This window comes from Artibeus jamaicensis, unplaced genomic scaffold, assembly GCF_021234435.1.
Source record: "Artibeus jamaicensis isolate MK-2021 breed Jamaican fruit bat unplaced genomic scaffold, CSHL_Jam_final scaffold_847, whole genome shotgun sequence".
Classification (NCBI taxonomy): Eukaryota; Metazoa; Chordata; class Mammalia; order Chiroptera; family Phyllostomidae; genus Artibeus; species Artibeus jamaicensis.
Window position 1 is genome coordinate 8,597,347 of NW_026522057.1, and position 14,378 is coordinate 8,611,724.

The 14,378-nt window shown below is 39.0% G+C and overlaps 1 protein-coding gene across 1 annotated transcript in view; it reads right to left on the bottom strand.

Moving 5' to 3' along the window:
• The window catches only part of LOC119052242 (protein argonaute-4), a 36,017-nt gene that overhangs the window by 20,670 nt on the left and 969 nt on the right, over positions 1-14,378 (bottom strand). The window contains exons 2-11 of the mRNA XM_037149319.2: positions 9,864-10,029; positions 7,990-8,110; positions 6,185-6,366; positions 5,857-5,993; positions 5,625-5,759; positions 4,875-4,962; positions 1,596-1,743; positions 1,241-1,360; positions 993-1,121; positions 616-749 (exon numbers count right to left, since the gene is read on the bottom strand). Of these exons, the coding sequence (XP_037005214.1) occupies positions 616-749; positions 993-1,121; positions 1,241-1,360; positions 1,596-1,743; positions 4,875-4,962; positions 5,625-5,759; positions 5,857-5,993; positions 6,185-6,366; positions 7,990-8,110; positions 9,864-10,029 (1,360 nt within the window). The remainder of the gene's footprint in view (positions 1-615; positions 750-992; positions 1,122-1,240; positions 1,361-1,595; positions 1,744-4,874; positions 4,963-5,624; positions 5,760-5,856; positions 5,994-6,184; positions 6,367-7,989; positions 8,111-9,863; positions 10,030-14,378) is intronic.

The following is a 14,378-nucleotide window of genomic DNA, read 5'->3' on the forward strand; positions in this document are numbered from 1 at the left end:
AAAGAAATCATCCCTTCAAAAAAGAAAACCTCATTATGAAATTTTGAACTTTGGGTTTCAGAAGTTACTCCAGTTTATGTACAAAGCTTTCAGCATAGTTTCTTTTGTGCGTTTGCCAATATTTTGCAGGGTTCCTTCCTTTCATCCCAGCTCCCTTTCTCTGCCTTGATTTCCCCACTCTTCTCACTCACTGCCTTGGTACAGACAGCTGCCTCCATGAGGCATGGACCAGCGATCTCAGTCAGCAACCTTTCAGTAACACGTGCTCGCTGGTAAATTAGAATGGTTAAAAAGAAACTCATTTTTATCTTAGCTGGAAAGATACAATTAATACCAAAGAGAGCTTTACTAAGAACCCACGGATTGGCCAAAGGGCAATGCTTCAACCTTGTGGGTCACAAATGCCTACTCTACACGTAAGGAAGCTGAGCCAGACTCTCCATGTATTTCCCGGATTGGCAATTGATTACAATACAGAGCGTTTTCCCTAGAGCCAGGCAGCATCACTACAGCAGTCAGGGACCTGGTGCCAGTGCACACAGCACATTCACAGAAAGATGGCATTTTTCACATCTGGGAGTGATATTACTAAGCTGAAAATATGAAGATACTCACTTTAGTAAATCTTCCCTACATTGTTTCTGAGGCGCAAAACAAGCAACTGCCCAAACTTTAATTTCAATGCCAGCATAAAACTGCTTTCCTCGCATGTCCCAGACACCCTGGTTGGGTGTGGCTACTGTTTTATTCTTTAAAAACAAAACAAAACAAAAAAAAGAAACAAAAGAAAAGAGAAAAGACATTACAATCTATGGCCATTTGAATATTGATGAGGGGATAAACAGGATTCTATTTGGTATTAGCCAAAGGACAAAGAGCAATCATAAGCACAACTATGGGCAAATTCACAGGGGAGGTGTAGAAAAGCCCTCAGTTACTCTCTTTTTGACTGGTTATTGGAAGAAGCTTGCTGAACAAAATGAAACGCTTACCCGGCCTCCATACTGTAGCATTGGTGCTGGAAGGACCCTGCCTGTGAGCTCTGTCATTTCATTGTGGACAACAATACCAAATTCTTTAAGGTATGGGTCAGGTCCACCCACCATGCTGTTACTCTTCACCTAAAGAACAGGAAAGCCTGCATATATAAGAACCGAAGAGTAACCGGGTCCCATTGGGAGTTTTCTACTGCTTTGTTTTTGCATCTCAAAGCTTGTCTTCAAGACCATGCCTTACTGACCAGTCTACTGATTTCTTCCTGTCTGTCGGGAGCAGATCTTGCCGTGGCTTTGATCATCGTGGACGTCTGATTGTCTGTGAGTTTCTTTATACATCGCTGCCCTGCCACAATATTACAGACCTACCAGGAGGCGAAGAGAAATTCGTTTGTGTAATGGGCTTCTGTATCTTAAGCCTTTGACCAATTCTATCTTCCATCTTCCATTCCCCGTCCCCTCGAAAATGAAAGTTCTGTTATATGATCAGCCCCAAATAGTTTAGAGATTAATACCAAATTCTACCACTTGCTTAGATATGATTTTGTTTTTTAACTCATTCAAGAAGCTGGCAGATTGGCAAAAGAAAACTGAACTTACCTCAAGGGGCAAGTACGTATGCTTTTGTTCTTGTCCTACTTGGAGACATGGAAGGTGGGGATATTTCAGCTGCAGACTATACTTTTGCTTAAAATACTGAGCTACAGTACATTCCATAGCTTGACCATTTTCTAGCTGTAAAGGAAAACTATAGGAGACAATGTCATTTTAGAAATTTCAAGATCTCTTTTTTCAAACAAGCAAACAAACAAAAGTCTACTGACATTTTCTACCTTGATCAGTCACTTAAAAACAAAGGTCAATCTTTACTTGTACATTTTCACTTAAGTCATTTTGGTATTTAATCCAAACAGTGATCACGTTGGAATTTTCCATGTTTTTTAAAGCTAGAATGAGAAAAAATTATAATTAAAGTTTAAAAAGAATTTAAAACAAGAAGCTACAGAGTCAGAAATTACAGAAATTCACTAGAGGTCAGTTAATATTACAAATACAATCTCTTGTTGGCTTCTTATAGATAAAAATTTTGTTTGCTTTAGACAATTTTTTTTTTTGGCAAAATGAGTGTAGCATAGTGATCGAGACCATATTTTCAGATAATTAACATGTCCCACCAAACAAGGACAAATATATGTGAATTTGGAGGCAACAAGACCAAGTGCATGAAATTGAGACTATGCTAGGATACTTTGTATAAACTGAGGAGGCTGGGTTAAGAGATTGTTTATTTGACTCTTCCAGTGGGCAGATTATCTCTACTACTTGGCACAATACTTACTTTAATCTTGCTTTAATTGTTACAACCCCACAAAGTAACAAGGCAGTATCACCTATGTAACACTCATGTAACTCTCCCAGTCCGAATTCAGAACTTCAAGTTATAAACAAGCTGGCTACTGACCACTTCAGTGCAATTAGGCATCTATGTCCGAGGAGCAAAGCATCTGTTTAGCCCTGTATTGATCCAAGAATGTTTACATTTCTGGATTAAAATCAGGGCACTTATAGAAAATAAAGGCATGCTTAAAACTGTTTGATAGTAAATTTGACATTGCAAAATGAAGAAGGAAGTATTACTTGCTATGATGACTTCCTTTTTAAAAAAATATTTTATTAATTTATCTTTAGAGGGGAAGGAAAGGAGAGAGGGAGAGAAATATCAATGTATGGTTGCCTCTTGTGCGTCCCCTGCCAAGAACTGGCCTGCAACTCAAGCATGTGCCCTGACTGGGAATTGAACCTCGATGCTTTGGTTTGCAGGCCCGTGCTGATGACTACCTTTTAATTACCGTTAAAGATTCACAGTCTATACTGTAAGATTATGTTGTACTAAAAACTTGTGGCTTTCTGCAGATTCTAAAGTCCAAGTGATGATATAAACTTGAAATTAAAAGTTTATTTCCTTGAAAAAAATTAAAGAAAATAATTTTTGTGCTTTTAATTTTCATGAATTATATAGATATGTAAGTATAATTATTCTTATAGGGTTGTAAAGTAACTAAATAATGAAAAAGAGACAGTTCCTCTTGAAACAAATGCTAAAATTCTCAATAGTGATTTCCTAAGATTCTGGTAACATTTTCCCTCTAGAGAATAAGGTCAATGACATAATGTGAAGATTACATGGAATATCACTTTATAACTCTTAAGAAATGTATGTAATATGTACCTGAGTTCATACTGAAGAATTTGTTCAAATCAGATTGAATTAATATACCACATTTATCCAGAGGTCACCCCACCCCAAAATGTAACTATCTAGACCAAAGACCTTCCAAGGTGGTTTTGATGTACACTAAAGTTCAAATGTTGAGAACCATGGATCTAAAATAAAGTCAGATTAGAATATAAGCAAAAAAAATTTTTACAAGGCTTCTGAGTAATCAAAATAATATAAAGTTTATATATTTAGGTTATTTACTTAGAAGAGACAATATTTATGTTTATCTCAGTCATGAGTTTAGTGATACAGATTACAAGAACAAAGCCTACATATATGGTAAGTTAAAAAGCACTCTAGCGTGTAGTTTCTCATTAGGCGGAGTTCACAGTGGACCAGAAGTTGGGGGACTAGGAAAATGAGATGGGGAAGTGAAAGTGAGTGTGCTGCTGGACGTGTGCCAGGCGCACGGACAGCTGGAAGAAGCCACTGCTCACTCCAAAAGGAGGGAGAGCAACCCATACAACTTTGTAACCTGAAACCAAGTTTCAACAGTGACTGGTGCAGGAAAACTTTCAATAGCTCCATGATACACATCTTCCCATATCAAGTAGAGGCCTTAATAAACCCTTTGGGCCATGCATTGAGAATCACCACAGTATAATAAATGATGATTATAACGATGACTCTGCATCACTAGATAAAAGTTGATCTCTGCTTAGCATGCTCTGTTTAAGAGGTGAAATGAATTAAAGGCAGGAAATAAGTTTTACAAATGTCAGAATGGCTATCATAAACAAAGCAACCAACGACAAATGTTGGAGAGGTTGTGGGGAAAAGGGGACCTTAGTTCACTGTTGGTGGGATCTCAGAAAAATAAAAATCGACCTGCCTTTTGATCCAGCAATTTCACTGCTAGGATTATATCCTAAGAACTCCAAAACATCAATTTCAAAGAACCTATGCACCACAATGTTCATAGCAGCACAATTTACAATAGCCAAGAGCTGGAAGCAACCTAGGTGCCCGTCAGTAAATGAATGGATCAAAAAATTGTGGTACATATACACAATGGAATTCTATGCAGCAGAGAGAAAGAAGGAACTACTACCCTTTGCAACAACATGGATGGAACTGGAAAGCATTATGCTGAGTGAAATCAGCCAGGGGTTGAAAGACAAATACCATATGATCTCACCTTTAACAGGAAGCTAAACAACAAAACAAACAAGCAAGCAGAATAAAAACAAATACACTGAAACAGAGAATAGGGTGACTACAACCAGAGGGGAGAGTGGAGGGAATTTAAGGGGAAAAAATGGGAGGGATTTAGAGGAACAAGTATAAGGGACACAGAGATGATAGCTAAGGGCGGGGGAAATGGGAGGGAGGTGGGGTGCATGGGGGAAGGGTGGGCTGGAATGGGAGAAATAAACAGAAAACTGTACTTAAAAAATAACTAAATAAAAAATTTTAAAAAAGTTTTACAAATGTCTATCAAAAAATTTTAAAACATTGTTAAAGCTTTGGCGCTTAAATGTGAAGATCTCAGTGGTTTTGAAAAATCACAATATGAGATACCAATTTCTCAACTGATGATAGTAGCTTCCTCTGTTAGCAAAAATGCAACACCATCATTCGAGACGTGCTTAACATACGTTTGATGACTGGCTGGCCGTCTAGTCACATTGCAAACTCGGTATTTTCGCTTCATCTGTCCACAGTGAGTCACCTCAACTTTAAGACCTGAAGTTGAAAAACAAAGTTAAAACATCAGTATTAATTAGAAGCCTAAGGATAAGAGAAAAACAGATTCGAATGTCTTCAGAAAGACATGCCATTGTACAGGACATAAGTTGCAAGGCTATGGGAATAATTTCATTATGTGTAGACAAAAAGCCTCAGCTAAGCAGAAAATACTAGAACCCAGATGATTTAAGATTTGCAACCACTTTAATTTATTACTTCATTCAATACATAATTACTATGCATCCATTATGTTCAGGTGCTAATGAAACTTATATTCTAGCGAGAGAAGATCACAAGCAAAGAAGAAAAAAATTCCAAAAGGAAAATAAACAAACTTGTGTTAGTTTATTAAAATAGAAGTTTTTAAAATAGTAAGTACCTGTTATGTGTCAGGTATTATGCTAGGAACTATGAATCTAATTGCATTTAAGCTTACAAATCTAATTGGGTTTAATTCTCACAACAGTCTTACTAGATACATCGATACATCTTACCTTGGAGATGAGTAATTTAAGGCTCACAGTGGTTAAGTACCTTGCCCAAGGTCCCATGGATCTAGCTGGGGTGGGACCACAGCCCAGGTGAGTCCGACTCCAAGACCATGCTCCTTGCACCACACTGAACTGCCTCTCCAAGACTACGGTAATGCAAATACCTACCTCTGATTTCTTTGGTAAACTTGACACGTTGGGAGTCTGTTAGAGGTTTGGTCTGTTCATTGATGTTCTGAATGTCTAAAACCTCACACATGAATTCAATGATAGGCTGAGCCCGGTAGAAGGCAGTTGCAGATACTAACAAAGAGAGAGAAAGGATACGTAGCTTCAGGGAAAGAGACAGGACCGAGAAAATCGGCCAAAAGACTTAAGAGGAAAGAGAATCCCATCCTACCATCAATATTGAGCATCATATTCCACATGGCAGGTCTCACAGACTGATGAAAGCCAAACCAAACCTCCCTGCCCCCTCCCAGAGGGTGGTAGTAACCTTCCGGAGGTGAGAAAAAGGAACGGCCCACTGGAGTGTACCTGAAGAGATGAAAGTTTGCATGTTTTACAATAACAACTGGAAAAGTCTTTCATTTCACTTTCCACTTTGTAAATTGAAACAAAGTTTAAACTATGACTTATGTAGAAACCTTTCAGTGGCTCCAATGCAAACTATCAAAAACAAAAAAGGTCCGATATCTGTGGCAAAGAATTCAAACTAAGGGACTAACCTCATGGAGGGAAGGTGTCTTGTGATAACATCAAGTGCTTGTACGGAGTCATCTGGGACTTCATTCAAGTGTCCAGCTAAAGCTTCTAAAAGCAACTGAAGGCTCACAACTGACACCCACTGAACAGACACTTTAAAGGTCTGGTCTTTCCCCTCACCTGGAAGGGTCACTTCCATATCAACCTAAGGAAAAATACATACACGTGTATATTTACAAAGGCTGAGAGAAAATTCCCAGAACTCTTCAGTATAGTATATGCATAAAGATATTCACACTTCTGTAACTGCAAACCACCAGAAACAACTTGCATGTCCATCAATAGGGAAATGATTTAGTATCAAATATTAATATGATATGATCATTTAAAAATAAGGTAGATGCTACGAAATCTATGAACCTTAAAAACACCGTGCTAAGGGAAATAAACCCAGACACAAAATGACAAATATTGTGTGATTCTTAGACGAATCACACAATATTGTGTGCTAAGAAGCACACAATAACTGCTTCTTAGACGAAGCCCCCAGACTAGTCAAAGTCATAGAGACAGAAAGTAGATGAGTGGAGACTGGAGGCTGGGGGAGGAAGGAGGTAGGAGTTCCAGCTGAACGGGCAGAGGTTCAGTCTGGGGTGATGAAAACTTCTGAGGTGGACAGTGGTCACAATTGCACAACAGTGTGACTATACTTAATGCCACAGAACTCTACACTTAAAAATGGTTAAAATGGTAAATTCTATGTTATGTATACTTTACCATAGTAAAAAAATTTTTAAAAATATTTTATATATTTATTTTTAGAGAAAAGGAGGGAGAAAAAGAGGGAGAGAAATATCAATGTGTGGTTGCCTCCCATGCACCTCCATATGGGGACCAGGCTGGCAATCCAGGCATGTGCCCTAGACTGGGATTCGAACCAATGACCCTTTGGTTCAAAGGCCAGTGCTCAATCCACTGAGCCACACCAACCAGGGCAAATTTTTCTGAATGAAAAAATAATAAAGGCCCTGGCAGGGTAGCTCAGTTGGTTAGAGCATTGTTCTAATAAGCTAAAGTTGCAGGTTCAGTCTCCCTATCAGGGCACATACAAGAAGCAATCAATGAATGCATACGTAAGTGGAACAACAAATTGATGTTTCTCTCTCAAATCAATTTATAAAATAATAGGGTAGATTTAAAGGTACAAAAATGGAAAGAATCCCCAGACATATTGTTAAATGAAAAAAATATACCAGAACAATATGGAAACAAATAAAAATGTACGTGAGTAAATGCACGAATAGCTGGTGCACAGGAAAACATCCGGAAGGACACACACCAAACTATCAGAGTAGTTTCCTCTGAAAAGGAGAATGGGGTTGAGGGCAGGTAGAGAGGCAGGTCGTCCCAGCATTTCTAGATTGTCCAAATGACTTTATAATGAGTATATATTTACACATTGCTTTCTTAATTTTAAAAATAATTTTTTAAAAAGCTACTGTGGTATTATGTATATTTTCATAAATGAGTGTTATATAAAATTCTGTAATGTGTCAAAACTCCAAGTTCAGATTCAGGTAACACTTTAACAATGTGAGAAATTTGGAATATGTATAAAGATGACATAATTAACCTAAATTCTAATGTTCATCTAATGTTCAATTACCGATTAACTATGGGAGAAGAGAAGATGGACAAAAAAACCTATGATCACTATGAGAAACAACTAAGAATTGAATTGTTATTAGAAGAGGAGACATTTCTGTCCTGTGTAATTACTATTCAATTAGACCCAAATCTAATCAATCGTTCTACTGTCAACACTTACCCTGTCCCGTCCGATTGGCAGTGGGTGGGCGGTGTACATGTTCCTTTTGCCATCATAGCCGGGCTGGCGGTCACCAAATATCTGCATCTTGAAGTGCCGCACCATGGTGTCTACTACCTCCCTTAACAGTGATGGAGACGGGAGGTTAGCTCGGAAAAGCGGCGAACAGTAAGGACACTATCATCGTACCCTGATCATCTAAATTCAGCTCAAAAGTCCTCGGGGAAAAGTAAGAGTTTAAGCGACCGTTGATTTAAGCAATTAAAACAACAGTTAACCAAGGAAAGGTAATAACAAGTGAACAAAAGCAACTATGAGATGATAACAAAAGGGGGGAATAAAAGGAAAGAGTGGTAAGATTTATGGCATCCTCTCATTCTCCTGCTTTCCAAATCCCTCTCCTATGATAAACAGCCTTATTAGAAAGAATAACCTCTCTCAGTGTGGCATGTTCATATTGAAAACGGTAAGTTTTCTATCAAAATATACATTCTTCTTCAAGTATACTGGTTTTGGAAAAGAAAGCAGGAAGAAATTCAGAAATCTGAGGATCAATAAATCTAAGACGCACCATATTCAAAGGAGTAATTCAACATCTATGGGTTGACTATTCAGTCTATAGTCAAAGGAGTTTTGACTACAGTCAAAGAGGTTGACTATTTATAATTCTGCATACTCTCTTGTTTTATCCCAGAGCGTCCCCAAGCAGTGTAGAGAAGAAAATGTTGTGAAATATCCTCAATCCACAAAGACTACCAATGTAGTTTCTTTCTTTTTAGAAAGAAAGCCTTTCTCTCAAGCATGCGTAGCTCTACTGAAGTGTTCTTGCATATATGCCAGATCACACCGTATGCGGGCCCTGAAATAAACGCAGTTGCAGGAAAACAAGAGTACATAGTTTGCCCTGGCTGGTGTAGCTCAGTGGATTGAGCATGGGCCTGTGGAGCAAAGGGTCGCTGGTTCAATTCCCAGTCAGGGCACATGCCCTGGTTGCAGGCCAGGTCCCCAGTGGGGGACAGATGACAGGCAACCGCACATTGATGTTTCTCTCCCATTCTTTCTCCTTCCCTTCCCCTCTCTCTAAAAATAAATAGGTAAAATATTTTTTTAAAAAAGAGTACATAGTTTAAGTCAGAGTCTGGGAGACTGTGGAGTGATAGAGTCAATGAAAAGTCAGCTGCTGCGTCTTACCAACGTTAGTGATAACAAGAGCATTCTCCGAAAAGCAAGAATCCGAATGCTAAAGACTGCTTGAATAGCAATGTACAGAAAGAAAGAGAAGGAAAATGGCTGTTCTCAGCACCCCATAGAGTATCTGTAGGGGGCTATAGCCCGTAAGAGTATCTGTACCGGGCCATGTCTTCACACTTGGTCAATTCCTGTCACAGAGCCCATAATGCTTAAATCACCTCACCCGCACCCCTCCTGGATAAGGCAGAAGTAAACAGAACTTCTTCCTCAGCTCGCTTCCTTCAATACTCCAGGATGATCCGTCTGTCTTTCCACTTAGATTTTTCTCATGTCCATCGCCAACACTTAACAATAAAATCTGAATTTCCAGACAGTTCTATTTCCCATAGACACTAATGTCTTCACCTACTTTTATAAATTTCTGCTACCCTTGGATAGAAAGAGTGACTTTTCTTCTTCCTTCAGGAAGTGTTTACTGATTGAACTGTGATGGAGCCAGCACTCTGCTAGGATCTGCGGAGGATAACCAAGTATGAGACAGCAAAGGAACCTATCACCTCAGAGAAAAACAAAGCCTACGTGTTGAAAGAACTAGAGAACAAAATAAAAATGAGAGGACAGTAGGATATGTAACAAATAAACTATATGCATTTATACAGAAGTCTACTCTTTCTCACCCTTACCTGTTGACCCTACGAGGCCGTTTTTCTGGTTTAATGTCCACGTCGTAGTGATACACGTCTATTTTGGGGATCTGGACCTGAAAATGATTGGCTAACAGTCGAATGGGTTTCCCAACAGTTCCAAGGCCAGGACGGCGGGGTGGCTGGAACAGGCTGGTCGGAGGCCCTGAAGAGATTGAGAGACATTCGATGTGCCATCTGGCCATGAAGAATGATATTCCCTTCATGAGGATGATGAGGATGATGATAGCTACAATTACTGAGACCTTATTATTCACTAAACACACTAAGAAATAAAGAGTTGGGGTGTTTTCTGTACCTCAGGTTCTCTAGATTTCCAATGTTGCGGTTATTTTGAATATGAGGAACATCAAAGTTAGCCAGACAGTATGATGAACTCCTCTCAGGTGTCAGCCACTGGAAAAAGCCTTTTATGAGCATCAGTGGATCTACAGACAGGCTTACAAAATTGTGTGCATTTTAAATGGAAATCTCCAGACCCTGGGTGCCATCACCATGTTCGGGGTAGAGAGGATCCATTGATCTTCCACAAACCGGCCTGCATTATGATTAGTTTGTAGAGACAGGAGGAGGTTCAACAGCAGTTATATTGATCAATTTACTTGTTAATTTAGATCATGAAACAAGATCAATAATGTTAAACTTTCTTGTCTATAACCTGATGTTTTAAGAATCTGGATAATCTGGTATTTTCTAATCATAAGGTTTGTTTGTTTGTTTTATTTAACAAACATTTATTCACTTATTACATGTCTAATCTGCACTATGGACTCAGAAAAAAAGACAGCTTCTGTCTTCAAGGACTCACAGTCCTTCTTGACCCAGGGGAGATTTTGTGCCCCAGGAAACAGGCAAATGTCTGGAGATATTTTTAGTTGCCACACTTGGGGATGCTACTGACTTGTAGTGGGTTTGGGAAAACACAGTCTGGGAAATATTTGTCTACAAAAAACCTCACTCCTTTCTGAAGATAATGTCAAATAGATACTGGCCTAAAAATATACACATAAAAATATATTCTGCTATGAATAGGTGTTCAGTAAAGTGGGCTATGGTTACCGTGGAAAGTTACAACAGGCTCTTTTATTGCGATGGCATTTTACCAAGAACAAAGACAATCACTGAGCAAAGAAAACTTTGAGGCAAGATGCTGTCTTGTCCAACACCACTTAGGAACACCAAAGCAAACACTCTAGTGACGTTTGTGCTGACAGATCACCATGTACAAATTCTTTAAGTACTGAATCTTTGCACATATTAAACTCATGTTCATTCATCCCCTAAATTCTACTCATCCTTCAAAACTCAGGGCAGGTGTGACCAACTCGGACAACCTCCAGAATCTCCCAGACTGGAAGATGCATCCCCTGTGTTCCAAGACTCTCTGTATGATGGAGCACTCAGGGCAAGTACATAGAAACAGCCTGCTAATTACTGTTTCCTCCTCGAGACTGTAAACTTAGAAGAAATGGACCTCCGGTTCATTGTTACCTCCTCAAGACCTAATTCAATGACCAGCACATTGTAGAAATTCCATGAATGTTCAACTGACCACTACCAATAATCCTTGTAGCAGTTCCAGATAGAAGCTAAACAGAAACCTTATTATTCCTCAAACCCAAGAATTGACCATTATTTTTCATTAAAACAAAGCACATAATTTATATTTAAGATACTATTGCTTGGAGATGAGTTCCACTTCTAGTGTAAAAGGGGATTTGCTCTGGGTGTGAAAAGATATTTATAAACAAGGTAAGAGGTAAATAATAAATAATATCAAAGGTGACTGGCACACTGAATCAAATCATATAGATAAGTCAGCCCTGCATATCCCAACCAACACTTAAGCAATCATTGTATCATAACGTTGGATGAAATCCAGCTTGATGATAGACATTTTGAATCAGAAATTTGGGTCAAATAACTTACTCAAGGATATATGACTTTAATTCAATTTAATTTAATTTGATCTTATTTCCTGCTCAGCTCGAAGACTTTGATTTTAAATTGTGACTAGGATACAGGTCTCCTATCTGCCGGTCCAGAGCCCTCCCTCCCCAGTATACTCCACAATCCTGTGGAATCTCTACCTCACTAAACTGCTTGGTACCCAAGGGACAGAGACAGAGGAAATAAGTGAAAGGGATTAAGAAATGGAGAAAAGAAAATAGTGTTTCTTTTCATTGGCAAGAAAGAAAAGTCAGAAGGTGAGCGACCATTTCTTTTAGTAAGTGTAGAAGATTTATTTAGAAAACTATATTCTAAAATTTTCCATTCCAAAAGCTGGTTCTTTGAGTTTAGTGAACTACTTGTGAAGAAAAGGCACAGTGGCTAAAGCTCTGGCACCCAGCTGCCTGGGTTTTGGTCCTGGTTTACAGCTCCCGAACCGCATGACCTCGGTCAAGTTTCTCAGCCTCTCTGTGCCTCAGTTTTCTTATCTATACAAGGGGAATGTGTGGTAATAATCTATCTCTTAAGGCTATTGTGAGCATCTATCTCTTAAGGCTATTGTGAGCATCCCATGAGATAATGTATCTAAATGGCTTAACACGGTGCCCCGTAATAATAGTAAGTGCTCAGTAAATGTTAGCTAGTAGATTATACTTGCATAAATATTATGGTGCTTGAAGGTCCTTGGACTTTATATTGGGGGCATCAGAAAAATTTGGTGACAAGTCAGAAAATTACTTCTTCCAGAAATGACAAATATGACAACATAGATTGGATGAAGTTAGCCTTAAAGGAAAAGGACGGCATTGGACCAGGACAGATGACCCAGGCTCACCCTCATTTCACCACTCAGCCTTGAGACCTGACCAAGCCAATTAAGCTCTCTACATTTCTTTTCTCATCTGTAAAATGGGGATAATGTCTGTTTCCCTTACTTCACAGAGAAATCAAATGGAGCTAACCACTATGAAGGCACTTTCCAAACTGTGAAGCACTGTAAAAATAAAACTTATCACTACTATGACCAAAAGAAATGGTTCTGAATATATTTCCCAGGTACTGTTGTCCAAAACGGAAGTGGGGTGAGGGAGAGCAGAGGAAGACTAAGAACACCTTAATAACTGTTCAGGTGAGGGCACAAAGCTCCAGATCAGTGTGCTTTCAACAAAGAAGAGGCAGGAAAGCTCCTCTCCTCTCTGAAACAACCAGGACAAAATATCCCACAAGACTTCCAACTCCCTTTGCTCTGGTTCTGTGCTTGGCAAGCAGCTTCTTGTTATTAACTGGGTTTCCAAGGTACTATGACACCAAAAGAGGAGTTTGCCAGAGAGCAGACAAGAAAATGTTCCAGGCAACAGAAAAGATCTATGTGACATTTTGGCTTATTCATTAGCATCTTATAAATGTGGGTAGTGAGAATTCATTTTCCACAATCCTAGGTGAATTGGCAAATCCTCAAATCTGCAAAAGCTAAAATCAAACAACAACAAAAAATCCCTGGGACATTCCCAACACCACCAGGTTGATCTTTGCCATGAAAATCAGCATGTACACACAGTTACATAGTCTCTTTCAATACCAGTCTGTAAAATGCAACAGTTGCTTCAATTACGAGTTACTAAGGGGGGGGGGGCCGCGGGGACACACACACACACACATTTGTTAATATCTATAGTGCATTGGTCTCTACAAGACTTCTCACATATATTATCTCATTTCATTCTCACAACAATCTACACCAGTAATTATTATCACTTCATTTTATAGATGAGGAAATGAAAGTTCAAAGGAATTAAGTAATTTGCCCAAGGTTATACAACTATTAAATTACTAGATTGGATTTGAACAGAAGTCTGTTACATTCCTAAAGACTTGATCATGCCTTTAGCCAGGGGCTATGGCTGAAGTAACCCAGCATAATACACTGAAGTTTATCAAATGATATTACTGTGACAAAAGCAATTTATTTAAAAAAGGCATATGACATTTTATTATGAGGTCCTTTTGAAAAAAAATAGTTTGAACAAGAAATTTGGGTGGGATTAAGTCGTTCAGTGATGTAAACAAATTCTAAGTAAACAAACCTGGAAAGTTTCCAAACTCAAAAGGTAAAGTAAATTTTCTACACATTAAAAAAACTGAATTCTCTACAACTAAAGTGCACTACATAGATAAGGTTGGAGAGTAAAGTTAATTCTATTCCAGACCCCATACCCCTCCCTACTCAGCCATAGCATTAGAAACCTTTTGGGGTTGGAGGTGGGAGCACCAGGCTCCAGTCTGCCGGGCACTTGTTACAACATGGAATAGTGCCTCTGATTAGGACAGAATGGGGGAGATAACCAGAGGCCACTCATAATGACAGCAAATTACAGTTTCCAAAGCACTTTCTTCATCTGATCCTCGAAACTTAACTCATAACCCAGTTAGAAGGGAACTCAGGGCATTAAAGTCTGTGATGGAGCGGGCTGGCTGCCAATTCGCCTGTCACTAGGGTGTTAGTCCAGACAACTTTGGGACTGTCACAGGGACAGACAGAGCCAT